Raw genomic sequence first — 25,691 nt, 5'->3', positions numbered from 1 at the left:
CTCGATTTGGCTATAGAGCCGCGGCACTGCGAAGTTCAAGGGTTCAGCGAGCTTGCTACGCCACCCGTCAACCCGCTCAACACCACGAGAGAGCCGAACCACCATATCCATCGCCTGTCGCACCGCCTTTTCGGCAAGCCTGTCCGCGGAACTCACTTTCCGCATCGACGCGCTATACCTACAACGTGCACTCGACCGAGCCTGGTAAGTGCCGTCCCGTCTCGTATCAGTCGTAAGGCAATGAACTCTTCCACTTCACTACCGCCTTCAGCATGTAGTTCACATCGATATCCATACATTGTGCTCGTTACTATCTTCCTTTGTTTTCTGGGTCCCTTTTTTTTAAATGCCATCTGCTATCCGAGTACTTCCCGGATGGTAGTCCACCCAGCGTCAGGTGATCGTGCGATGCATACTTACATGTCCAAAGACCGGAAGAAGATGGTGCTCGAAACGCCGTTGCTACGGGTAAGCAGGCCAGTAGCCGCTTGTTCGCGATGTCGAGCAGCAAAAGTCAAGTGTGACGGTAAACTGCCCGCATGCACAGCATGTGAAAAGTCCAACCGGGCCTCGGAGTGCTCAAGCACCAACGACCAGTTTGCGAGAGGCAAAGAGAGAAGCTATGTCGCAACCTTGGAGTCCAGAGTCGAGAAACTAGAGAAGAAGATACATGAAGCCCGGGCGAGGCGGAAATCTTCTGGCGTTCTCATGTTGGACATGTCTGAGAACTCGGACCCACGTAGAGCATCCGTTGATACCGTTAAGGCGACCAGACCTATCAGCAAAAGAGCTGCACGACGGAAGGAAGCCTCGGAAATCGATGATCTGGTTTCAGATTTTGGTCTTCTGTGAGTGTCTTCCATCAATCATGTTGTGCCACACTAATTGTCCGAGTGCCGTGAATGCTACAGCGAGAGATTTCTATGGCTTCACGACAGAGATGTCTTACGCCCGCCTGATCCGATCAGCAAGTGCAAAGGAACCACTCCCCACAGGCTTGATCAAAGCATTGCCTCCAAAATATGCAGCAACGCCACTGATTCAACACTACTTGAACAACATCTTTACCCTTTGGCCTGTCTTCGAGGAGGCTACTCTTTACTCCTCCGTAGAGGCCGTCTACTCACAAGGCGACGACGCAAAACCCTGGGATCGCTGGAGCGTGCGTATGGTTTTAGCCATCGCGTGTCTCTCCCAATCTGAATCGAGAGGTGATACCCACTACTCCGATGCTGTTGGCCATATGAATGCAGCTCTTGAGAATGCCGAAGATGTACTACATCCCGGTTACGTCTCCAGCATCCAAGCTCTGGTACTCTGGATCATCTATGCCACTATGGACCCTCATCATTTCGATAGTTGGACGCTAGTTGGCGCAGCTTCTAGAGCGATGGTTGATCTCGGCATACATCAAGATCCTTCTAAGAATGTTGCCATGCCACGGCCAAAGCTAGAGATTAGGAGAAGAGTATATTGGTGCGTATACTCACTGGATAGGTAAGGCCATGTTGCGTCGTGCTCCCTTCTCCGTGCTAAATATACGGTAGATCGACATCGCTCGTCCAGACTCGCGCCTTCTCATTCTCGGATGAGGCTGCGAACGTCGGCTTTCCATTCTACAATTCTTCCGTCTCACCCAAGTTTGCCTCGCCTACATCTCAAGTCTTCCAGCAGTCTTTTGATACAGCTGTTGATCTCTTCAAGATACGAGAAATTCAATCTGAGTGGTACATGGATCTATTCCAGTCAGGGAGAGAGCCTTGGCAAGAGCCCTATCAATACATCTGGAAGCAGTATGCCAGAATGTCGGAGTGGTTTCAGGACATGCCGCAGAGTACTCTCCCTGCCGTCAAGTCATTCTTCGAGCTTGAGCTTCTCTACAGCTACGTCTACATTCTCTCACCAAGCCCACGGATACCTCATATTCACGAGTATGCTCAACGTTTGATCTTCGAGCATTGCATCGCGTACGCTACTAATCTACTCGCCATACTGGACAAGCCTTCAAACACGGTCAAGCCTCCAGTAACCTTTTATGATGCCATGCGCGCTTACATGACCGGTCGTCAGTTTGTGGATGTTTTGTCACGCAACATGGAGATGATCCTGGACCCAAGGCCACCAGTATCTCTAACGCCACTGGCTGCTCAAACAGAATCTGAAGATCCGCTTGCACCACCCGCGCAGGTCAGCGCACCACCCTTTCCATCACCACTACTTCCTGAAGGACAAATGCTGCCGTTGGACCCCACCACTCGCGCCATCAACGCTCTCCACGACTTCACGTCAGTACTTTCCAAGTTTGGTCTAAGGTTCGGTTTCACCCACTGGCGTGATCGCTTCCAAAGAGAGTCAGCTGCTCTCTCTGCACAACTCTACCAACGCCAACAAACATCACCACACACTTCGCCTCCAGTACAACAGATCCCGCCACCTGTTACCTACCCTCCACAATGGGTACCGATGCCATCGATATCTCCGCAGGCGCCACATTTGATGTACCCAGGAGGTCCAACAACACCGCCAAGTCTGTTTCCGCAATCCAGTCCTTTTGCTAGCTCGTTGTCCTATAATGGCACTTCGTACGATGGATCTGGTCACAGTCCGCAACCGCATGGTATGAACTTCGATGCGAGCCCTGGCCAACAGACATGGGCCACTCCGTCGCCTCAACCGGTACCTGAGTTGCCACAGCCTTCGGGTGGCCAGAAGAGAAGAGCAATGGTATATGGTCCAGGACTCCCGGCACCGCATCCCGGGCAGGGTCATAGCCCTGGCGCATCCTCAATATCAGGGCAGGATAGCAGTCCCTGGCCGTCACAGGAGCAACAGCAACAAGATCACAACGGCTACTTCCAAGCGCCGCCGTCCATGCCGCAACAGCATAGCAATTCGTGGACCCAAGATTCATCGCAAGGAAACTGGGGATGAATGACGCTTGCGAGGTTGGTATTCTAGAACATGTAACGCAATACTATGTCTCACCAACGATTTACCACCAATGGCCTTCGCGATAATAGGAGATGTTTGCTTTAACTCCTACTCTCCACCTCCACTTGATCCACAGGAGTGGCGACTGAACAGATTCCATGGTAGTCGGCAGGATTCGTATCGCAAAAAGCGTTCTTTGTTGACACAAGCCATGTGCGTACCACTTGACCACCATTTGCAGCCTCCAAAAATTGCGTACTTTGCCAATTAATGCCTTTTAAATGCACTGCACTATGTTCGATACGCATATGCTCCAGGAATTGAATTTTACTAGTAAATATCCGCTGGGTACAGGCCCGTAAGTCGTGAGATTCTGCGTGGCTTTGCAGGGCATGCAAGCAGTCCGAGTCTACCTCTTCGAGTAGGTATGAGGAAGCCTGGAAAGTACAAAGGTTGCACCTCATAGCGTTAGAAAGCGTACTAGTACTAGTATCCGTTTCTTTTTCGATTTCGAATAGAGAATGCCAGTCATGAAGATAGCGGCATGAGTAGGTCGAGCATACTGCGTGTTGTTGAAGAGCCACCTGGATGCTTGGGTATGTCTTACAACAAGTAGAACATGTATAGGAGCCAGTACTACCGCAGCGTCAGCAAAGAAAGGAGTGTGTATGCTCATAAATCACCTTGGAATGCGTGTTGGGATAATTGGTAGTCGTCCTGGCCACCAAGCCAATTTACACATATTGTCCTGAAGATGACTGAACACATGATTCTGCCGTTGTGACCAAGTATCATATACCATACCGCAGAACCCGCAGTTAAGAGCCGATCTTGGCAATGCAGGGTTATCTCTCTTCCATGCTGAAAGAAGGTCTTTGGGTATAAGGACCTTGTCATCCTTGTTATCGACGTGGACCCCCTTGATATGTTGTGAAAGTTGGTCTTCTCGCAAGAATGTTCGACTCTCTTCCGATCTCTCCGCACAGCTGTCAAAGTGACATTCCGAAAAGTGGCTCAAAAGAATGTCGCGTTCACCACAAATAAAGCAGTGTGGCAGTCTCATGGTAGTGTTTACATCCAAACAACATGTCCAGTGGTAGGGATAATGATGAACTGCTTCTTCGTGCCTCGCCCAGTCAAAACGATATCGAAAAGACTTGTTGCACTCAGGCGATGTACAGAGATATCGGGGTTGAGGTTTCTCTTTCGATTTCTCTGGCGATACTGACTAGAATGAAATTAGCATATTAGATAGCATAGGATTAGCCTATAGATCGAGCAACCACATCCCCCAAAGATTCAGAAGCCCGAAAAGAAGACTCACTTTGATGCTAGGTTTTCTTGAGAACGAAGACCTCTGTCGCACACCTGGAAGTGGTAATGGTACTCGTCTCTGTCGAATAGCTGGAGGTGGTGTTGGTGCTCGTCTCCAACGCTTACGCCCTCGACGGGAAGCCCTTGAGTTGACAGAAATTAGGCTCATATGGCTGTTGTTGGAGCAGGCAGAGCTGTCGGAGCCTTTCCACCCGAAGCCTCTCATTGGCGATGGTTGCCTCGAGTTTGTGTCCCATGGCACAGTCATGGCCGACTCCTCCCAGGGCATGACATGCTCATCTTGAAAACCCCAGATTGGGTGATTTGGAGGTATAGCGAAATCGTCCTGCAATGTAGCTTCGATAGTTGCGGTTGGAATGGCATCTTCCTTTGTCGAGGCGGCTAGATATCTTTCAAGCGAACTCGTGCTGGGTGTAGGGGAACACCGACCAGGGTCTACGGAGTCGTCGCAAGAGATGCGATTTGGGGGCGATACGTCTTGTGCATAGCTACCTATGTCGTTCTGTTGGCGGAAATGATGGTCAATATTGAGACCCTCATCCAACGCCTGTTTGCGTGACCTTGCGTTCATAAACCATCTTTTGATCACCGGTATAAGCAGCCCAGACTTTCCGGATAACAGTGTAAGCTCACCATCTGTCGGATAAGGGTTGACGATGAAGTGTGCGTCTAACACAGCGCGGATTTGGTTCGAGATTTTGGTTCTCTTAAATTTTGTTTTATCGGATGCTAAACGCTTTGTGGAGCTTCGTGAAGCCGATCTTCTCGAAGCGGGTGTTTTGCTAGGATTGAGTAAAGCCTCATCCACTGTAGAAGAACATACACAGATTGCTGGCTCAACTTTTGCGTCTTCCTTTTCCACAGCTATTTGGTTCACTCTTTCCAGAATCTCGGTATTTAACGGGTTTGGTGGAAAATCTGACTGGTCGAGTGACGGTCCATTGGGATCCAAGCTGTCCAGGGTTGTGCTGGCGAAGTCGACATCGGGATAGCAACCAGTGTTGAAGTCGTGTGGAGCGAAGTCAGCACCGAGCCACATATGGTCATCGTTGAGAGCCATGCGCGCTATCAAATGCAAAAGAACCGTTGAGGGAACCTAATTCGTCTGACACATTCCAGTCTTGAGACATGGGTTATGGAGCTTCGGAATTGGAGGGTCTTGGTCAGATGAACAGGTAGACCAACTTCGCTGTATACGTGGATGGAAAGTTTAGGAGGCATGTTGGAAACTACTGGAATGTAGCAATTACATATGCTGAGGCTGAGAAACAAGGTGAGCGGGTTGAGTTTCGAGGTTAAGAGAGGCGCAACAGCGGTGTCGCTGCTGCCCAATCGGCTGAGGCCACCGCATCAATCCAAGCATTGCAGAGAACTAGGGCGAGAGCACATCGCTCGCATGTAACAGAATACGTCTAGTGAGTATTGGTATGGCATATCATTTGTGAAAGTCTTGAGATGAACCGGAGAGGATGATGATGACGACGATGCGTGTCTGGTGCGAGGATCGACAGTGCATCCATCGACAGACAGGGACGACCCCCACTTGACGCGGGGCACCCGCCGCTATCTCTGCGCAACGCCCATGAACCAATCTCACACGCGACAAAATGTCTGACAACACCCTTGCGCACCCTTCGCAACATAGTGCAAACTCTCTACAACTTCCGCAACCTCCCTGAACCACCATCACCATAACCACAACCATGTCGACACCCCTAGAACGCGCCCTATCCGCCATCGACGCAGCCCACGCGCTCGACCCGAACAAAGTAACCATCAACAACGAAGAAGTGCCTTACGAACTGCATTACGCGCAAAAATGTACTTCCTACCTCGAGAAACGCGCCCCTGATGCCTCCGAACCCCTCCGCATAGCAATCCGCGCCCAGCACTTCCGCCGCTGGGAAGTGCCTCGAGCCAGCTACCCAATGACACGCCCGGGCTACCACGCCTGGCGCACCTACCTCAAGAAACGCCAAGCCGAGCTCGTTGAGCAAATATGCCTGGATTCTGGATACAGTAAAGAGGATAGCGAGACAGTGGGAAGTTTGATACGGAAGGAAGACTTGAAGGCCAATGAGGAGACAATGGTGTTGGAGGATGTGGCATGTCTCGTTTTCTTGGACGATCAGTTTGAGGCTTTTGAGAAGGAACATGATGAGGATAAGATTGTGAGGATATTGCAGAAGACGTGGGGGAAGATGACGGATCAAGGGCATGAGTTGGCGTTGAAGATTCCAATGGGGGAGAGGCCCATGGAGTTAGTGAAGAAGGCGCTGGCAGGATAATAACGTTTTGAATTGAATGTTAAGTGAAGTGGTGATTTGTGTGAATTGTTTGTGATGAGATTTATTCGGGTATCATTTTGAGCCTGTGATGCATCTTTCTCTCCTCTTATGACCAGCATGTTGAAGCCTAAGCTCCACCCTCCCTCTTAGCGTACTCCTCCTCCATCGCCTCCTCGTACCTCCTCTCAGCTTCCTTCTCCTGCTCAGTTTTTTCACTGTGGGTTGCGCTCGCTAGGGCTTGCGTGGCCGCGTTCTGTACGTTGTGCGCCGTCTGCGCCGCAGCTGAAGACTGCGTCGCAGAGGTGGATTGTGAGGTACTGGAGGGCATTGGGACAGGCATCTCGGTTGTTGGTGTTTGTTGGTGGTGGATGTGTTGTTGGGGTGTAAAACTCGAGCTTTTCTTGACGAATTGAATGGCTTGGAGGAGTGTTTGTGATGACGAAAGGAATTGGAGGAGCGCGTGATGGGTACTATATAGGCAGACGGTGATGCGTCATTGTGGCGGTGCAGCTGTGGCTGGAAGCTTCTAGGAGATGTGATTCGCCACTGATTTTCGACAGCCAACTTTTGCATGTGAAGACAGTTTGCACATTGATGATGCATGTTCATCCAGGAAATCTTTTATACACATACGTGATGGGGGATTCATTCAATGAGACCTTGGGAGAGTTGACGTGGTGGTGCGCATAGACATGTCTTGCGATCAGTGCATGTTGAAAACTTCAGGACATATCCTCCTGATACTCTCGAACTTGCCATGCTGCTCTATACGACTAAAACGATGTTACCTATCGTGTCGCGTACATCGCTAATCCACACTACCACAGCCTTTACAAAGTCCCATCACAAGCCGACGCTAACGCCACTGCATCCCCATGCGTCCTGTAGTATATCCACAACCAGAAATCTGCCTTCGGTCAACATCAAACACGGTTACCCTATCCACACGTCTATCTTCTCAAGCTGGGCTCTCGAGCCGACCTCACCTGTGTCTTCTCCTCCATCCCAGTGCCCACATCTCCAAACCGCATGCGGCACTATAGGATGTTACGATCCAGAAATGGGGAAGTGCTGCGAGAACGAGCAAAATATTTGCAAACTCACCGATAGCTGCGTTGAATTTCAGCTACACAACGGCACCATCGCGGCAGGATGCTGTCTTCATGGTACATTGGCCTACAACAATACATGCTTCTACACAACCACCCTCAAGTGTTGTGCTGTGCCGGGCGGTGTGCATGGACTCTGCTCCGCGGATCAAGACTGCTACGGAAACATGTGCTGCGATGAAGGTGCGATTTGCGCGGGTGGCTTTGGAGGTCCCATGTGTTGGCAGAGACAGGACAACAGTACTGGTAAGACTGAGGACTTTCGCAATCTGTCAGCGACAACTGCTACCCCGAGCGCGCAAAAGAGTGGCAGCATCAGAACTGCTGCCCCTATGCTGTTTCGCCTCCTTTCGTTTTTCATCCGATTTGCGGCTAGTGTTTCCGAACAGGGCTTTCCCGCGACACACCTCCAATCGCTACCAACACCGCACAGCACCGAAAGGTCTAATATAAGCAACTCAACTTCACTTCTGAACAAGCGCTGGTCTTGTCAGACGCCAATGGAACCGTGTGGTGACGGCTGTCATGATCCAGCGACAACCCGGTGCTGCCAACAAGATGCTACTACCTACGGAACATGCCATGCAGGCGATGTATGCTGCCAAGACTACTGTTGTCCCTCGGATAAAAATTGTATCGTCGCGACCGGTACGCAAAGTTCTGGGCCGTGGTGCTGGCCTGTAGGCATACCGACCGTACCAGAGAATTTGCCATACGATGGGAAGCCTTGGCCTTCGAAGGCGAGCGTGACAGGTTTAAAGAACACTCGGATTAAGAATGGCTCGTCTAGAACGAGACCATCTACTCTGATCAACATCGTTCTCTTATTGCTATCACTCATGGCCGCGACCTCTGCTTTGCAATTGATATCGATGAATCCTGCTGCAACGAACGTGTACGACGATTCAACGATGACTATTACCATGTCTATGCCGCCACATACGCCGACTGGAATAACAGTTGACATTGATCTGCCTGAAAAAAAAAGGTGGCGGGGGTCATGGTTCTGGCGGCTCCGGAGGCCATAACGGTGTACGACCTGGCGGAAGCGCACCTGGCGGGCCCAAAAGCACCAGTGCACGGTTCGCCGTTCCAATGTTCTTTCAATCTTCCGTTTGGATAGTACTTCTCGGGGTTGCTGCTATGCTTTGGAGGTAGCAGTATGTGTCAATCAAATCGCCTGACAGTCGATCCATTTTGATCTGTCAAGACCTCAGTTTCTAAACGGTCGACCGGGAACGGTGAGGTGATAATGGGGCGATGAGCAGAGTGTCGTTTTATTATCTTCTTTCTTAATCATATTTAGGGCAGAATGAGATCACACATAATGCAAATATCAGGCTATAGTCATACGAACATGACTAGTTCTAGTGGTGTGGGTACTGTCCGTTATGTTAGTATAAGCATAGTAAAGTATACAAGACAACGTAATGATGATAACAAGGCTCAGACTTGCCTTTTATAAACACGAATCAGTGACACCAAGTGCTTAGAGGCTTAACCCATCTATCACTAGATAGGATAGCCCGAGGAAATACACCGGTGTCTCAATCGTTTGCTCGGTTTGTAATCATTGCCAAAGGGAAACAAAAACACAAGGATGACTGACCTTATTGACTTAGAACATGCGTGCCCTTCGTCCTGCCTGTCTCCATTTTAGCCGTGCGAGCGCCGAATTGAATTGCACGCTTTTTCTCGGCAGCTACCCTTTGCATGCCTAATTGCCAGGCCAGCAATCGAAGAGCCCGCTTCCCAGGCTCGAGAAGCTGTGCAGGATCTCTACTATCGATGACTTGCGCTAGGCCGAAATCGCACTTGGCTGTCACTGGAAGACTGAGCGCCAATGCGATGAAGTCTTCGTCAAGGAACGGAAACCGGACCTCCCTACTGCTGTTACTGATGACTCGATCGTCCCGACCCAGATTTCTCTTTCCCAGTCGACTGAAGTCGAGTTCCAGCTCTTCGATCAGGCCAGGATATCCGTGCCGAGCGAAGGCCACGGCATGTCGTTGGTACCCACCAAAAAGCTCATCAGCGCCGAGCCCAGATAGGAGGACGTGTGCGTTGGTGGTATATGGCTCAGCGCTAGCCTCGTCCGGAAGGTGCGCCAGACCAATCCCACGCGAGGCGAAGTAAAGCGCGTACGATATGGAGAGGTCCATTTCCGTGTTGTGAGGATGCATCAACGCCATGACAGTGCCGCGGTGGGCTTGCGTCTCGGTGTAGGGTACATTGACCTCGACGAAGCGCCACTCACGTCCTGGGCAGACTTCCATCAGCTCGGCGTGGGATGATCGTCCAGTAATACGGTCCGGACAAAGCTCGTAGGGGCTGGTGCCTGATTCGAGGTTGGAATGAATTCGAGGGTTCTCAAAAGCGACATTGAGTAGGTCGATAGATTCACTAAGTGGCAAGAGGTCGTGACACATGCGTGCGAGGATTGTGCAGTCAAGGCCGCCAGAAAAAAGGATACCAACTTGTGCGTCTTTCGGAGCTCCCAGCTTCGCACCGTCAGGCACTGCTTCTCGTATATGCTGGGTGCGTAGTTGAAGTGACCTTTGCAATGACACTTTCAACTGACCAGTAGCGCTGGTGTTCTGTCCTGCAGATTCGGTTTCTACAGTGGGATTCATAGTGGGAAACGGCAGAGTCTGAGTCCGTTAGCAGGAGTTGCGCACCAGATGACCTACCTACGAAACACAGTCCAGAGTCCTCTTTCGGGTCTGAGCGGCGGTGTGGAATCTTTGTAACTGTCAACGAGTTTGACGTGGGGTCTGCGAGGTTCACGTCTAAGACATAGATGCCGTCGGCTTCCACCTCGGTCCAGGAATCACCAGAAGCATTATCGCAAACGCTAGACAAGACGAGTGTGCCGTCCGGAGTTGACTTTTGGAGCAGCGATCGCCTTCCCAGACAGTCGCGTCCATAGTAGATGCGCTTGTTGGATGCATCGTAAAAAACAAGCGCATAAGGGCCCCGCACGGCAGACAGCAGCTCAATGACGCTTTTCATGGATGCCTCGCTTGTACCAGTGCATGCATTCAAAAGCTTAGTAAAGATAAGCTGAGAGTCATTACCATCAATGGCATGTCCAGCAATGCTCCATGCTTCGCCGTTCCAACAAAGAAGAGAGCCAGTCGCGTTGTCTTTGAGAGGCTGCTCAACTACGTCGTTGCCGCGTAAAGCAAGAACTGTTGACAGGAAAGTCGCGTGAAGACGCGTTGAAGATCCTTGGGTGCTGGATTCGATGATAGTCTCGTGCTGTCCTGTGCTATCTGGTCCTCTATTCTGGAGGAGCCGCTGAGTATTCGTGTCAGGCGTCACATGTCCAGCTCGGCTGAGCGAGAAGAAGATACCGCACATGATATGGCTGGTGAATTCGCGGTTGGGGATTCGTGTTGGCAACTGCACGTCTGCGATTGCTCGACGCGCTAGTGGGGGCCGCTCGGAGACTCGGCTTCTAGATGCCGAGAGACCATGCGGACGATTCGCAGATGGATGCGCAGCAGACCTCGACCACTGAGACACTTGACATAGATGCACCTTTGCTAGAGCTATTTTGAGCTCCATAGAAGACCCATGGACACTTGATCAACCACCTATCGCCTTTCCATAACCTCCAGTCCAAGTCGGTCTATGTCTCCCCCGAACTCCACTCCGCAACACGATGCAGCCCACGACAGCAACGCCGAAGCGAAGCTAGAGAAGGTCGACGACCATCAGGATGTAGCCACGATGAACGAGAGCGCGCCTCTACTAGGACTGGCTACAGAGCCTAAGACTACGGCAGATGACGCGAATGCCACCAATAAGGCGGGGCAGCCTGTTCAGATCGAAGCCCAAGACGAGGGGCATGTAGCGAAAGAAGAGTCGAGAGAGGAGGTGGGGAAAGCACGCAGTACTTTGGAGGAGCCAAATGCGGCACTCACTGGCTCAGAGACGGTCCAAGAAGAAGACGCGAAGGCTTCGCAGCCATCATCTGGCGCGCCAACAGAGGAGCCCACGACCAAAACGGAGAACACAGGGACGGACCGAGCATCAACACCACCACCCGAGCCTAGCGAGAAATCGGCAGGCAAAGCGCCCATACGATCACCTTCACCTCCTCCTCCGCCGCCCAAAGACGACAAATACCTTACGACAAGTAACGTACCCAGCCGAACTACGTCCCCGATGTCGCAAGGACGATCGAGTGGAAGGAACTCCGAAGACGCTGCGGCTGACGACTATGCTGCGAACCATGACGGTACAGGAGACGCGGTGGACAACTCGCAGGAGGAGATACAAAGCATTATGGATCAGTTCGAGGGGGATGGCGGGCCGGACGAGACTGAGATCATGTCCCCCAGATTGGAAATAGCGAGCCCTATGTTGGAATCACCGTCAACCCCGTACCCACCACGAAGATCAAGTCTCGTGCCGCTCGACAAGCCCCTACCCATTCCGACCGACGATGCGGCTTCGACAATCCCACTGCAGTCTCCACCTCCTCGTACATCCTCTCTACACCGCGTCAGCACTGCTACCTCCTTCGCAGAACCCACGTCGCCTAGTGCACATGCCTCCAAGTACAAGCCAGTACAGCCAGCACCAGAGCCCGAACCAGACCTACCCTTCGACTTCCACCGTTTCCTCGAGCAGCTACGCCACCGGACGGCCGACCCTGTCGCCAAGTTCTTGCGCTCTTTTCTTCTCGAGTTTGGGAAGAAGCAATGGATGGTACACGAGCAGGTCAAAATCATCGGCGACTTCCTCGAGTTCATCAGCAAGAAGATGGCACAATGCGAGGTATGGCGGACTGTATCGGACGCCGAATTCGATAATGCAAGAGAAGGCATGGAGAAGTTAGTCATGAATCGATTATACACCCAAACTTTCTCGCCCGCAATCCCGCCTCCAGAACCCGCATCACCACGCAAAGGTCGACGGAGACAAGAGCCACCGGGACCAGGTCGGAGGGGTCAGCATCAAGAGGACGTAGAACGAGATGAGGTCTTAGCGCAGAAGGTGCGCATATACAAGTGGGTCAGTGAAGAGCACCTGGATATCAAGCCGGTAGGCGACAAGGGCAAGAAGTTTCTACATCTGGCCCAACAGGAGCTGTTGAAGATCAAAAGCTACCGAGCGCCTAGAGACAAGATCATCTGCATCTTGAACTGCTGCAAAGTCATCTTCGGGTTCTTGCGGACGTCCAACTCCGATCAGTCTGCCGATGCCTTTGTACCACTTCTCATCTACACGGTACTGCAAGCGAACCCCGATCATCTCGTCTCGAACGTACAATACATTCTGCGGTTCCGGAACCAGGACAAGCTTGGTGGGGAAGCAGGCTACTACATATCGTCTTTGATGGGCGCCATCCAATTCATTGAGGGTCTTGACAAGACGTCATTAACAGTGACGGATGAGGAATTCGAGAAGAACGTCGAAGCGGCCGTCTCAGCCATCGCTGAACGTCACGCAGCTGAAGAGGCCGAGTCTTCATCTTCATCTGCGCTATTACATCCTACTGCGCCTAACCATAAGCGTATGCCTTCACCGCACTATCATCACATAGCGGAAAAGACGACACCACTGCGACCAGAACTTACGCAAAGGAATTCAATGGAGGCAGAGACCGCAGGGCCGCGACGGTCAACCAGTCTGAAAGATCGCAAGTCCGAGGCGGAGCAGCCAGAAGAAGAGAATGCCGCTGTCGCAGGGCTATTGCGGACAATACAACGGCCACTTAGCACTATTGGTCGCATCTTCTCGGACAACGATACACACCATCCATCTGGACCTGCAGCAGCCCAGAAACCGCATTTACCGCCACGTGCGTCAACAGAGTATCCTGGTCAGGTTCCTCAGTCTAACATGAGTGAGAAGCAACGGCCGTCGCATGAAGAAGACCGACAAAGGCAGAGGTTGGCGGCAGAAGATGTCGCAGCGCGACAGGCGTCTGCCGAAGCGGAGGAAGCGAGGCGCATACAGCGACAGGAACACAAGGTCGTAGTCGAGACGCTGACGGGCATGTTTCCCCAGCTGGACCGGGATGTCATCGACGACGTAGTGCGGCAGAAGGAGGGCCGGTAAGTCCTTGTTCATCTCACTCTGACCGTATGACGGATACTAACAAACATCTAGGGTCGGTCTTGCAGTTGACGCATGTTTAGCGCTAGCGAATCCTTGATACTCTTATTCGTCTTCTTGGTCGAGTATTGATAGATTCCTGACCCTCTCAAATGAAGCAAGAGTTACATCTCAAGCCATGCTACTTGTTCAAATCCTGAGATACGACGATAAGCAACCGTACAATTGTTTTGGCTAACATATTGTGAAATAGGTTCACCGACAATGGACTATCGTTACAGCCTCTAACGCCGTATTCTTAAGTTAGTATTGAGTATAACTGCAAAGACTTGTTAACCCTTCTTAAATCGGTGTTTGGTCATCAAGATACAAGTCACTTAGAGGAACAATGTTTTAAAAAAAGTTGAATTAAAAGTCGTATATCGAATCTTATCGTCGTCCAATCAGGGGTCCAGATAGTAAAGCATTCATGCTACTTCAACTGAAGCAGCTTAAGCATCGTAGGTTCCGTTGCCTCCAGCTCCAGCGCCGGCACCAGCACCAGCACCGGCACCAGCGTGGCCACCGGCACCTGCTCCTCCACCGACTGAACCACCAACACCGGCACCAGCTCCAGCGTGGCCACCGACACCAGCACCACCACCAACAGAGCCTCCGACACCAGCACCACCACCAACAGAGCCTCCGACACCAGCGCCACCGCCAACAGTACCGCCAACACCGGCACCAGCTCCCGCGTGGCCACCGACACCAGCACCACCGCCAACAGTACCGCCAACACCAGCTCCAGCTCCAGCGTGGCCGCCGACACCAGCACCACCGCCGACAGAGCCTCCGACACCAGCTCCAGCGTGGCCGCCGACACCAGCACCACCACCGACAGAGCCGCCGACACCAGCTCCAGCTCCAGCGTGGCCACCGACACCGGCACCACCACCAACAGAGCCTCCGACACCAGCGCCACCGCCAACAGTACCGCCAACACCGGCACCAGCTCCCGCGTGGCCACCGACACCAGCACCACCGCCAACAGTACCGCCAACACCAGCTCCAGCTCCAGCGTGGCCGCCGACACCAGCTCCGACGCCACCGTTGGCGCCACCTCCTACTCCAGCGTTGGCACCACCACCCACAGATCCGGATCCGCCAACTCCAGCTCCGCCGTTGGCACCACCGTTAGCGCCTGCGCCAAGACCTCCGCCGAGGAGACCTCCAAGACCGCCTTTGCCAGCGCCACCGAGTCCGCCCAGAAGACCTCCTAGGCCACCAAGGCCACCTTTTGCGCCGCCTCCTGCACCACCGAGGCCAGGAAGATCAAGACCACCGGAGAGACCAGGAAGTTTGCCAGCGCCGCTGCCGGAAAGACCGGGAAGCTTTCCTCCACCGAGTCCGCCAGTAAGACCACCCATGAGTCCTCCAAGGCCTCCGAGACCTCCCTTGCCTCCTGCACCACCGAGACCGGGGAGACCGGCACCTCCACCGAGGCCAGGAAGGTTGAGACCTCCCTTGCCAGAGCTGGGAGTCTTAGAACCCTCAGAGTCAGAAGAGCCAGAAGATCCAGAAGATCCAGAGTCGTAGCTGGGGCCTGAGCTAGCGCCACCTGATCCGTAGCTGGGACCTGAGCCAGCGCCACCTGATCCGTAGCTAGGACCAGATACACCGGTGGTGAGAGGAGCACTCGGCTGAGAGTAGGAACCCGAGTTGTAGGTAGGGTGAGGAAGGGCAGTGGCGATGCTGGCCAAAGCGAGAACCTGAGCAGTGTAGAACTTCATGTTGACGATTGTTCGTTCGTTTGAGATTGATTAAGTGAATTGAAAGTTGGTATCGAATGGATACGATGTGTGATCAATGGAAATAGTAAATAAGTTAAGTGCTCTGCACAAACGAAAGACTTGAGACTGAAAAGTCGAGTAAAGTAGTAGCGAAAGTAAGTGTTGTTGGTTGCTAAAAGCGAAAGTGTTGAATGTAGACGAGATCAAAGCTGATGCCTTTTTACTTTTTGCGCTGGGAACTGGTTCTCTTATACTCGAAGACTTCGAGTCGCATAGTAGGTCTCCGTAGTCAGTCGGCATCGGTAGTCAGTGACTGGCCCCTGAGCATCATCGTGGCGAGCCTCACGGTAGCTTCGTTTCGAAACATGGCGACTCTATTGAAAGACGTGATATGATGAAAGGGTTGTCTAGACCGTCTTGTTTCACGCTATTCTTTGCGGGATCGACGGCAAGTGTACGGGAGATGCCTGAATTGCGCAGGGTAGGTTGAGGTTAAGCAGGTTAAGGTTACGGGAGATGCCCCGATGTGCGCAGGGAAGGAATGCTAGCCTACTTTCTCCGCACCGTGCAGTTTTGCAGCCTTGCGGCCTTGAAACTAAAGTGGGGGGAGCTTTGGTAGTTCGAGGGGAAAATAGTAGCGTTAGCGTGGCCTTATTCGTGATATTTCTGAGTCGTGGCGCAAGCAGGAGTTTGCCAGGTCGGCTATTTTGACTCTCAATCGAGTTGGGTGGCGGAAACCGCCGTTCCGAGGTTGTTTAGCGGGAACTGCTAGGCTTGTTTCAGCCACCGCAATTGACGTTTGTCACCCTCACCTTCTCCTAGCCGACTATTCATCAAGAATTGCAACAACAGACAGGTGTGATCATCAAGATAATACACATAGTGTCTTTTCTCTGTCCCTTCATAGATACTGTGACCACCGGGTAAACGATACAGGCCTGTGCGACATAGAGTTTCAAGCAGTATCTAAGCTCCCTGGCCGAGGTCTTTGGCCTAGGACTCCCCGACTATTCAAGCTTTGATTGCGCAAGAGGCTCTTCCTTACTAGCCCCATAGGTAACATTTACATCGTCGTTTCTGGTGCGCCCCTTCGGGATTCGGAGACCGTTCTGTCCGTCGTGCATATCGGAATAAGTTTATGCTACGGCAGTCGATCAAGGAGATCTACTATGATACCAGGGTATAGTGGTGCTTGAGGGTTTTGCTAACGGCATCGCAAGTGTCTAAAATGATGCTGATGGTACAAGACAGGTACCGATGACCAGGAGTGTGACGTGATGAGCCTGACAGTCTATCGAATACGGCATTTCCCTTCTCACGCGATCTTGCACTCGCATCGTAGGTGTCCCCTATACTCGGCATGACTCGACTCGCAGCTCCGCCGCCGCAACGAAGAAGACCATTCCATGTATTCAAGCGGTGCCGAATGGATCCACAGTAACACCGGCCCATCGCTATCGTGAATCAAGCTAGCAACACGAGCTCGCCTGACAGCTTGGAGCCGCGCTTGCCAGTACTCGTCAAGAAGAGGACAATCATTCCCAATGTTCTAGCCACTGCGCTGGCTATGCAAACAGATATGCACGATATTGTTATTGTTGGCCGCCAGTGCTCGCTATACGCATTCCAGAAATAAGGCCGCCCACTACTGCAACATCCAGCACAACAGAATATTGATCACATGATCGATAGGAGTGATTCAACGGGGTATATCCTCACGACCTAGGGTGAAGGTGTTACGTCCAGCCTTGCGCGCTAGCATCTCTCAGTAAATGTCACCCGAAGATCCCGACCGGATGTCGCACTAGTCCGAACACATACCGATACTCTGATCGTCGCCATGGTCAGTGTCTCAGAATTGCAGGCATTGGACTATCGAATTATGAATATCTAATTACCAGTGTGTGCTATCAAAGTCCAAGATCATCTCAAAGGTATCGAAATACCAACTCTCTGCTGACGCCATCGCAAACCTACAGCGAGAAATCTCTACCTCGTTCTTTCTGCTTGGCATCCTTGATCCCTCTCATGGATCAAGGACTTAGAGCTCTGCATCGCGTCTAGCCCCAATTTGTGTACCTACTGTCGCGAAGGTTGGTTCCCTGAATATACGATGTGCTTCCACGTGCTGCCGTGGCCTTCCTCTGCTAGGTGCTCTCGATGATAGCCTTTTTCACGCAAAAGGAGGGCGTCGTAACTGCTCGAGCGCTTGAAGGCGCAACCGCGGGCTTCTTGGACGGACGTGGTAGAACCAGTCAGACTGCGCATTGAATGAGTCGCGCTTACAGTTCCGGCGCATTGTCTTCTCGACCCGCAATTGCGCCTGTTTCTTGCGCGCATTGGCCGCGAGACCGAGGCTATGAATAATGCATGTCTTCTACCCAGGGATCATTCACTCAAAGTTTTCGTACTCACCGAGAGGCTTGTAGCAGTCGGCCTTGCTGTTCTCAGTAAGGAAGTGCCACCCGCAAACACAGTTGGGATTCATGTATCACTGTCCAGTGTTAATGTGACTTAAGTCACGCATGTAATATCTCCAGACCATGTAAAGAAGCCGTATATTAATATTGCAGCCTGTGATTCGCCGGCTATCAGTTGGACCCCCTCAGACCTAGATCGTCCATGTGGCCGTCTAAACACAATACAAGCTGTCGCAAAAGATACCTTAAAGGCTGTATAATCTTCAGATGTACATTCGGGCGCGGAAGTTGTGTTGGCCACCTTCTCGCAGTCGTGATCGAGTTAATTTTAGCCCTCTTTGTTTCGCGTTGATTGCTCTCCTACCCGTCTAGCCTCTTGATTCGCATCCAGCTATCTCTTACACCTCATGATCTTGTATGCAATGCGTATCTAAAATTATAATCTACCAATGGACCAATCTTTATTCTAGCATACCCAGCATTGCCTCCCAAGGCCTCAACTCTAGCCTTCCAATTTTCGCCTTCTCGTCCAACTGTCTCTCGTCGTAGTTGCCAGCAACCCATTTCTTCACCTTCAGATCTCTCATCTTCTCCCACGTTACTTGCTCGCCGCTAAAGTTCAACACGGTGATAAAAGCGTTCTTTTCACTCCACCGCTGATACGCAACGACCTTTTGATCTTCCATGTCAAGCATTTCAAAATCACCGTACACGAAGACATCCTTGTTCTCCTTGCGACAGTCTAGGCCACGCTTCCAGAATGCGTGTACAGAAAGCATGCCGGGTGAGGGTTCGGGATTTGTGAGTTGAGCTGCGGCGTTGATGCTAGGATAGTCATCGTTGACGCGCATCCAGGGCTTTCCATTAGTAAATCCTGCCTGGGAAGACGAGTCCCACTGCATCGGCGTTCTAGCGCTGTCGCGAGCTTTGCGTTGCATGATCTTAGCTGCCAAAGCCTGTTTTTCAGCGTTGCCAGGGTAGAGGTCGCGGTATCTGTAGCTGTTAGCGAGGTGAGAAGGTCAGGAGAAGGAGACACTTACTTTTTGAAGAAGTTGATACTCTCGATATCTTTGTACTCTTCGGGCTTCCAGTCCTTGGGCACGTTGCGCATGCCGATCTCCTCACCTTGGTAGACATATAGTGTCCCGGCCAAGGTAGTCTGCATCAAGCACAACAGCTTCGCACCGTATTCGCGCCACTGATCACTGTCGTCCGTGTACCTGCTGACGCTTCGAGGCTGATCATGATTCTCGACGTAGAGTGAGTTCCAGCCATCGCGCTCGAGCATCAAACGCTGCAGTCGGTTCACAATCTTTTTGAGATCCCGCGCATCCCAGGGGTGCAGTGTGTACTTAAAGTCGCCGGGTACGTTGTCGATGTCGACCAAGTCAAAAGCAAAGATCATGTTCAGCTCTTCATTTTCAGCACCGACAACTTTGATGACCTCGTTTTCATCACGAACAAATGGCATTTCTCCAACGGTGAGGGTGTCGTATTTTGAGAGTACGTCGCGTCGAAGTTCCTTCAGCCACTCGTGTAGTCTCGGGCCGTTTGCGTAGTACTTGTGGCCCGGTTGGTACTTGTTGTCTTTGACCGAGATATCCGCATCAGGAAATGTTTGCACCTTCGAGATCAAGTTGATGACATCCATACGAAATCCGGACACGCCTCGGTCAAGCCAGAAGCGAAGGATATTGTGTACAGCTGCACGGACATCGGGATTTTCCCAGTTAAGATCCGGTTGCTCGGGTGTGAAGAGAGAAAGATAGTACTCTTGAGTGGTCTCGTCCCACGTCCATGCGGAGTTTGCCTCACCCAGGATTTGCGCCCAGTTGTTCGGAGGCTGGCGATTCCCTTCAGCATCGTATTTGGCGGGCTTCCAGATGTACCAATCGCGTTTCGACGATTTCTTCGATGATCGTGAGTCCAGGAACCACGCATGCTCTTCCGAAGTATGGTTGACAACGAGGTCCATGACCAACTTCATATCACGTTTCTTGATTTCTTTGATAAGATTGTCAACATCAGCCAGGGTGCCATAGCTAGGATCGATATCCTCGTAGTCCGCAATGTCATACCCCATGTCAGCGATAAAGAAGTCAGTTTTTATATTACATGCATTTCTTGTGTCGAAAACTTACCTTGTGGGCTCTTGTAAATTGGTGATACCCATATTACATCGACGCCAAGGTCCTTCAAGTAATCCAATTTTTGCGTGATGCCAGGAACATCGCCCCAACCATCACCATTGCTGTCCAAAAATGAAGCAGGGTAAATCTTATACCTGTGTTAACGCTTCCTTAGTAAGTTGGATGGATTTATATACCTGATATACCACCGCCTCTTTCCACCACCGATGCCTGTCTGTTCCGACATAGAAGTCTTTCTTCTGCGCGACGGATGACATGTTTGGAGATACCTAGATATGCTTGGTCACAAGGTGCGTTGTATCGTGAAGTGTCGTTGTAGTTAGCATCGAGACATGTTGTTTATAACGGTTCACGTCATAGCCGTATGTTGACCAGTCTCGGCGGCTCTATAGAGGCAGTGCATCTCAACGCGTGGGTACGTGGGGCGCCGAGGAGCCTTGCGGCGACCACTCTTCCGACATCTGGCCACTCAGCATCAATCCTCGACCTTCTCCCGCCATCCTGCATTTCGATCCATCTCATGGTGTGCTTCCAGCAGCAACGTGCATTGTACTCGAGTTTTATTCGCGCGATATGGTAGATACTGCGAAGATCGCGTGGGCTGGCAAGGCTCACGCGCCAACGTGCGTCATTGAGCAGCTGCACGGCTAAGCACGCGACCTTTTACCCTCCACAGAAACCGGATGATTGCTACCGCGCAACATATACCTACAACCACACCCCCATCGTATCTCTAGGTTCTGAAATCTTCGGAAAATCTTCCAGGGTCCGGTCCGACAACAGCCAGCGACCAGTTTACCGTAAAACCAAAGTATTCCAGGAAATCATGACGTACGACAACGATGTCGAGGATAGAGGCACGTCCGGCTCGCGAACACCGCTCCTGGGAAGCTCATCGCACCAGAGAATAGGACAAGAGAGCGAAGGTCATATATGGAGTTTAATAACGGTGTTGCAATTCTTCGGCGGAGGTATCTATGCTCCTGACCCGACGACGTACGACCCTCTGGAGATCATTCTCAATACTGAAGATCAGGACGAGCGAGACGACCTTACTGTGCGATGGAGAGACAACAAGCTTAGTGAGCTCAATTTTGTTGGTGTTGTGGTAAGTATTCGAAAATATTTTCCTATATGGTCATACGTTCGCAATCATGCTCGCCAGATACCACCCGCTTCTTGTCGAATGAGGGTACCACTGAGACGGGCACAATCCTGCATCCTCTTCTTCTCCTGATGGCTTCCGACGCTTTATGTAGCCTTCTGTATGCTGATATGTAACAGGCTGCCCTTTTGGCAGGCGTTCTTACCTCTACCGGGAGCTGGCCTAACATCTTACCAAACGGAAAAGAGTCGCCATGGTCTGTGCGCACTTCGTGGTACTGTGGTATCATACTGTCGCTTTTCAGCATCCTTACAGCTGCTGATCAGACTGTACGATTGCACCGCCTTTCATCACATCGCGATGGACTGAGCAACATCCGCAAGTTACTTTCCAAGACGAATGGCGAAAAGAGCCACTCATCCAAGACTGGCCGTCGGACGCCTAGCCTGCTCCAAATTATCACATGGCAGATGCCGGTGATGTTTCTGACATCGGCTACTCTCTGCATGATTATTGGGATGTTCCTTCACGTCTGGTCGGCGACTACGCACTTGCACCATCCGACAATGTGGGACGATAATACCAAGGTATGTTCATGCGGCTGCCGTTTCATATAGTGTTCTAACTTACCACAAAGGTTGCGATCACGTATAGTACTGTAGCAATCGTCGCAGTCACGCTATTCTTCGTCGGACAAGTCTCGCTTTACTCGCCGGTTCGACGATAAAGGCAAGTATAAGAGCGAATGCGTTGACAGCTCTGGGGACGTGTAGGGCGACTCAAATCTGCTCGACCTGAACAGCGACTGTGTCATCTTTACCCATTGCCACTATGATCCCAAATTAATCTCGATAATGTTCAAGTCGCCCTCAAGGACGGTTTCCATACTCATTCGTTCATCATTCGGTGTCCTCTCGATTGTCGCGCTTGCGACGCGCTGCAAGATTTTGTTTGCTGTAGGTTTCCAGTACTTTGTCCGCCTGACCTGATTGCACAACTTATATAAAGCCATAAGACAGTGAAAGTGCCTTTCCTTTTTTGGAGATTTCCCACTCGGCTAGTCACTTCCATTAGGGAAATGTACCAAGTGACGCTCCTGATCGTAGGTGTCGCGATTTAGCGAGCCGTGCTACTCCCTTGCGGACTTTCCCTTTCTTTAGTCAACGGGCGTTATATGAGTCCTCGCACAACTTATATCGAGCCACCCACTAGCTCTCCCTGCTTGTCCTCTAAGTTCTATTGGTACTCAACTACATTCCATATTCCATTACACTTTACCCCATCACAACTGCCAATAACTGCTCACGATTTTATACGATCTTTTCCTGCCTACTCTTATAGACTTCGTTCCTTCAACCAACAAGCCATGGCGACCGTGTCGGTAGCAGGTTCGTACGAGCAGTACAAGCTCGACACTAGCCGCTTCATCTTCTGGCTTGTCGTCACTGCGCGCGACAAGGAGTACGAGATTGATAACCCATCTGTGCCCCAGAACATGACCACACAGCAGCCTTCAAAGCGACTGAAAGGTAAAGAGAGGAAGCAAGCTAAACAAGCGGCTGCCAGCAAAGCTATCTCATCAAATGCAGCCTCGACCGCTTCGAAGGGCAAGTACTCCATTTCGACCGAGACAATTCTCAAGTTGGCAAGACATATCGCGAAGAAAGAGAGGACTTCGATAATGCCTAAGTTTGTCTGGTATTCCTACAAGCGGGCCGTGAAAACACGTCAGGCGTACGCCGATCGATATGCCCAGGAAGAACTATCGGAGAGGACTTCGGACAATGGTCATATTTACTTCCTGTGGTTGTTGAAATACTGCCACGAGATTCTGGAAAAGAAGGTCAAGGTACAGTCGGTTGCTCGACCTGTTACCGCCAACCCCCCAGACCTTCGATATAGCATTGCGATTGCGCCCATGTCAGCGCCAACACCCCACCCAGCGTCTACATCTACGCTACAAGTCGTTGGTAACGACCGGGATATCGTGACCGAGGAAGCTGCGGCTGCTGAAGCAGAGCGGGAGGCCATCGGTCATGAGCTGGACGAGCTCGCTCGCAACCTCGAGCTCGACTTGGAGACCGAGAACGAAAAGGAGATGGAGGCCAAGAGTAAAGAAGAGTTGGAGACCAAGCGCAAAGAAGAGTGGAAGACTAGGACCAAAGAAGAGTTGGCCTTGAGGAAGTCTTGTCTGACGGACGACATGCGTGTGGCCGTCATACAGCTAGAGCGTGACTGGGAGGACACACACAAGGACTTCGGCGTTGAGGATCACTTGGACGAAGTTCGAGCTATGCTCATGACAGAAGCTGCGTTCGGCCTTATACGCCACGAGGAGGAGGCTTTAGTGCTAGCAGCTTATGAGAAAGGGCTACCGGCGTTTGATCCTTCTCTCAATGCGGATGAGTTCTTCGGCAAGACTGCGAGGTCTCTCGAAAAGATTGAAGCAGAGCGGAGAAGGTTTGGCCCAAATTACTTATTCCTAGCACCGCACCTGGGCGCTCACGATGTTTCCGCACGGCTACATTCCAAAGAAGATTACGAATTTCTCGTTCATTATTTACACGAATCAGGATTAGAACATGTAAGCTCTTCCGATCCTATGTGAGCATCCACTTCTTTACCAGAAACTGATTGGATATCTAGGAAGTTAGAACGCGACATGAAAAGGGCTTCAGGATGCCATTGCTGAAAGGGGCATTCGACGCGCCTTCCAGAATTTACGGCTCCCTCGGTATCTGGGAAAAGGTTTCGATGGTTACCACGTTCGCTGCCGAGTTGGCGATCAGGATCCGATCGAAAGACAAAGCCCACTCGCTGAAGCAATATACCCCGATCCTAACTAGGGCGGCGAAAGAGGAGATGCAGTTCGCATCCTGGCAGAACCAGGGAATCAACTTCCATAGAAATAGCTGGGAAGTCACAGAATCCGCACGTACACACCGATCCTTTATCATAGGTCGACCATTTTCTCGAATTCGGTATGTCGAGATGCGACTGTTGAAGTCTACGCACCCGCTCTACGGCTTACAGTACGACTACCCGAAGCCAACATTCAGGACTACAGAAGCCCGGGATGAGCTCATGGAGGGTCTTGAGAACGAAGGTATTGAGGATAACGCAGGCGACACGCTTATGCGACAGAGCTATGCTGCTCAGTATATACTTCCGCCCAGAGACGGTGACTTTCTGCGGATGACGATCCCGACATTAAGAGCAAAGCTTTCCTTAACCCATCTTCTATTGCGCGAAGAAATGGGACTCAGTTTTGCGAATGCCAGCCCACAAATATTTGCGCTTTGTCACTTGTACAACTGCTTCCTCAAGCGGGGCTTGATCAACGGCGGTTGGCCGGAGATTGAGTTGGTGATGGAGTGGCATGTGAAAGAGATATTTCTCAAGGAAGTTCCCGTCAAGTCTGGAGATTTTTTCTCGCGACTGCTACTTGCGACGGGGTTTTCGTCAAAGTTGATTAAGGAAGCTCGAAGTCTAAACAAGAACCCTGACCGTTATCTCGACTTCGGGAAACCCACACACAAGACGAGCGAGCTCGTACCACTTCCGATGACAAACATTCTCCGCGACTATGTCCATGAGAGAGACAAAACATTACGCACATGGCATCGTATGGATGAAGAGATGACCAAACATTCTGGACGCTCTTCACGGGGGCAAGACCCCGACGATCTGAACATATTGTCTTTCATCAGAGACTTCCGCAACTCTGGACAGCTTTTTCAACTTCTTTCCCGGCTCGAGTTTGACTACATTAGCCTAACGCTACAGTGCAACGAGCTTTGTCACAAGATCGACGTTGAACACAAGAAGCTTTCTAGGAACACGGAACCACACGACGAGGCTGATTGGAAGTCGCCTATCGACCGTGGTTTCTCGATTGTGTCAACGCTTCTTGGAGATCTCGACCGCGCCTTCCTTTTGAAAGAGAGGGGACGCAAGCAAGATAAGGGCATCGCAGAAACGACTCCCATCGTTGATATAGCTGTGCGGGTGTTACAGGAATTTCTGGATGGACTGAATAACTTAAAAACCCTATCGGTGGGTAGAGGAAGGGATTAGGGATTGCAAGAAGCACCGCAATGGCTGCTTGTATCTCAGCACACGCCGAGGTGTATGTAGCTAAGCGATTGACATGCGTAAAATTGGTCTTAAATAATCTGTTTTCCAAATGCGTCAGATGGATTCGCGACCGAATGGTCTCCCAAGCAGCAATGAAGGGTTGCGTCTAACCTACGTTCAATTCTGACTGTGACAACGTTCTGGACTGATCAACTGCAGCTCAATCAGTCCGGCTCCCCGCTTTTGCAACAACAAGCTCATCTGAGCTGTTGTGTAAACCTTACTATGCATCTCTGCTACCCGGTTGAGGTTCCAATATCCATGTCAGCCAATCACGTTGAAGCACACCAGCTGCGGCTGACTGAAACCTCGGAACCATGACGCCACAAATGAAGCATCGTATCTGCAATCCGCTTTCTTCGTGCTCATTAT

The 25,691-nt window shown here is 51.3% G+C and overlaps 8 protein-coding genes across 8 annotated transcripts; 5 read left to right on the top strand and 3 right to left on the bottom strand.

The window, feature by feature from the left end:
- Positions 1 to 717: 717 nt before the first annotated feature.
- ALTATR162_LOCUS6167 (uncharacterized protein) lies at positions 718 to 2,931 on the top strand (the record flags this gene model as incomplete). Its single annotated transcript, XM_043313788.1, has 3 exons — positions 718 to 848; positions 895 to 1,497; positions 1,548 to 2,931. 3 exons carry the CDS (start codon positions 718 to 720, stop codon positions 2,929 to 2,931), a joined length of 2,118 nt encoding a protein of 705 aa, XP_043169723.1.
- A 3,038-nt stretch (positions 2,932 to 5,969) lies between these two features.
- ALTATR162_LOCUS6166 (uncharacterized protein) lies at positions 5,970 to 6,554 on the top strand (the record flags this gene model as incomplete). Its single annotated transcript, XM_043313787.1, has 1 exon — positions 5,970 to 6,554. The coding sequence occupies one exon, from the start codon at positions 5,970 to 5,972 to the stop codon at positions 6,552 to 6,554; it is 585 nt and encodes a 194-aa protein (XP_043169722.1).
- A 2,719-nt stretch (positions 6,555 to 9,273) lies between these two features.
- ALTATR162_LOCUS6165 (uncharacterized protein) lies at positions 9,274 to 11,026 on the bottom strand (the record flags this gene model as incomplete). Its single annotated transcript, XM_043313786.1, has 2 exons — positions 9,274 to 10,314; positions 10,358 to 11,026. The coding sequence occupies 2 exons, from the start codon at positions 11,024 to 11,026 to the stop codon at positions 9,274 to 9,276; spliced, it is 1,710 nt and encodes a 569-aa protein (XP_043169721.1).
- Positions 11,027 to 11,299: 273 nt separating this feature from the next.
- On the top strand, positions 11,300 to 13,835 carry ALTATR162_LOCUS6164 (uncharacterized protein; the record flags this gene model as incomplete). Its single annotated transcript, XM_043313785.1, has 2 exons — positions 11,300 to 13,734; positions 13,790 to 13,835. The coding sequence occupies 2 exons, from the start codon at positions 11,300 to 11,302 to the stop codon at positions 13,833 to 13,835; spliced, it is 2,481 nt and encodes an 826-aa protein (XP_043169720.1).
- A 391-nt stretch (positions 13,836 to 14,226) lies between these two features.
- ALTATR162_LOCUS6163 (uncharacterized protein) lies at positions 14,227 to 15,507 on the bottom strand (the record flags this gene model as incomplete). Its single annotated transcript, XM_043313784.1, has 1 exon — positions 14,227 to 15,507. The coding sequence occupies one exon, from the start codon at positions 15,505 to 15,507 to the stop codon at positions 14,227 to 14,229; it is 1,281 nt and encodes a 426-aa protein (XP_043169719.1).
- Positions 15,508 to 18,388: 2,881 nt separating this feature from the next.
- On the bottom strand, positions 18,389 to 20,010 carry ALTATR162_LOCUS6162 (uncharacterized protein; the record flags this gene model as incomplete). Its single annotated transcript, XM_043313783.1, has 2 exons — positions 18,389 to 18,920; positions 18,968 to 20,010. The coding sequence occupies 2 exons, from the start codon at positions 20,008 to 20,010 to the stop codon at positions 18,389 to 18,391; spliced, it is 1,575 nt and encodes a 524-aa protein (XP_043169718.1).
- An 893-nt stretch (positions 20,011 to 20,903) lies between these two features.
- ALTATR162_LOCUS6161 (uncharacterized protein) lies at positions 20,904 to 21,909 on the top strand (the record flags this gene model as incomplete). The annotated part of the gene is made up of 3 exons (XM_043313782.1): positions 20,904 to 21,185; positions 21,362 to 21,769; positions 21,820 to 21,909. The coding sequence occupies 3 exons, from the start codon at positions 20,904 to 20,906 to the stop codon at positions 21,907 to 21,909; spliced, it is 780 nt and encodes a 259-aa protein (XP_043169717.1).
- A 639-nt stretch (positions 21,910 to 22,548) lies between these two features.
- ALTATR162_LOCUS6160 (uncharacterized protein) lies at positions 22,549 to 25,259 on the top strand (the record flags this gene model as incomplete). Its single annotated transcript, XM_043313781.1, has 2 exons — positions 22,549 to 23,766; positions 23,829 to 25,259. 2 exons carry the CDS (start codon positions 22,549 to 22,551, stop codon positions 25,257 to 25,259), a joined length of 2,649 nt encoding a protein of 882 aa, XP_043169716.1.
- Between the last annotated feature and the right edge of the window lie 432 nt (positions 25,260 to 25,691).

Source organism: Alternaria atra, assembly GCF_907166805.1.
Source record: "Alternaria atra isolate CS162 genome assembly, contig: 25, whole genome shotgun sequence".
Taxonomy (NCBI): domain Eukaryota; kingdom Fungi; phylum Ascomycota; class Dothideomycetes; order Pleosporales; family Pleosporaceae; genus Alternaria; species Alternaria atra.
Note: the sequence above shows the minus strand (reverse complement) of the source record. Positions and strands in the feature narration are given on the sequence as shown.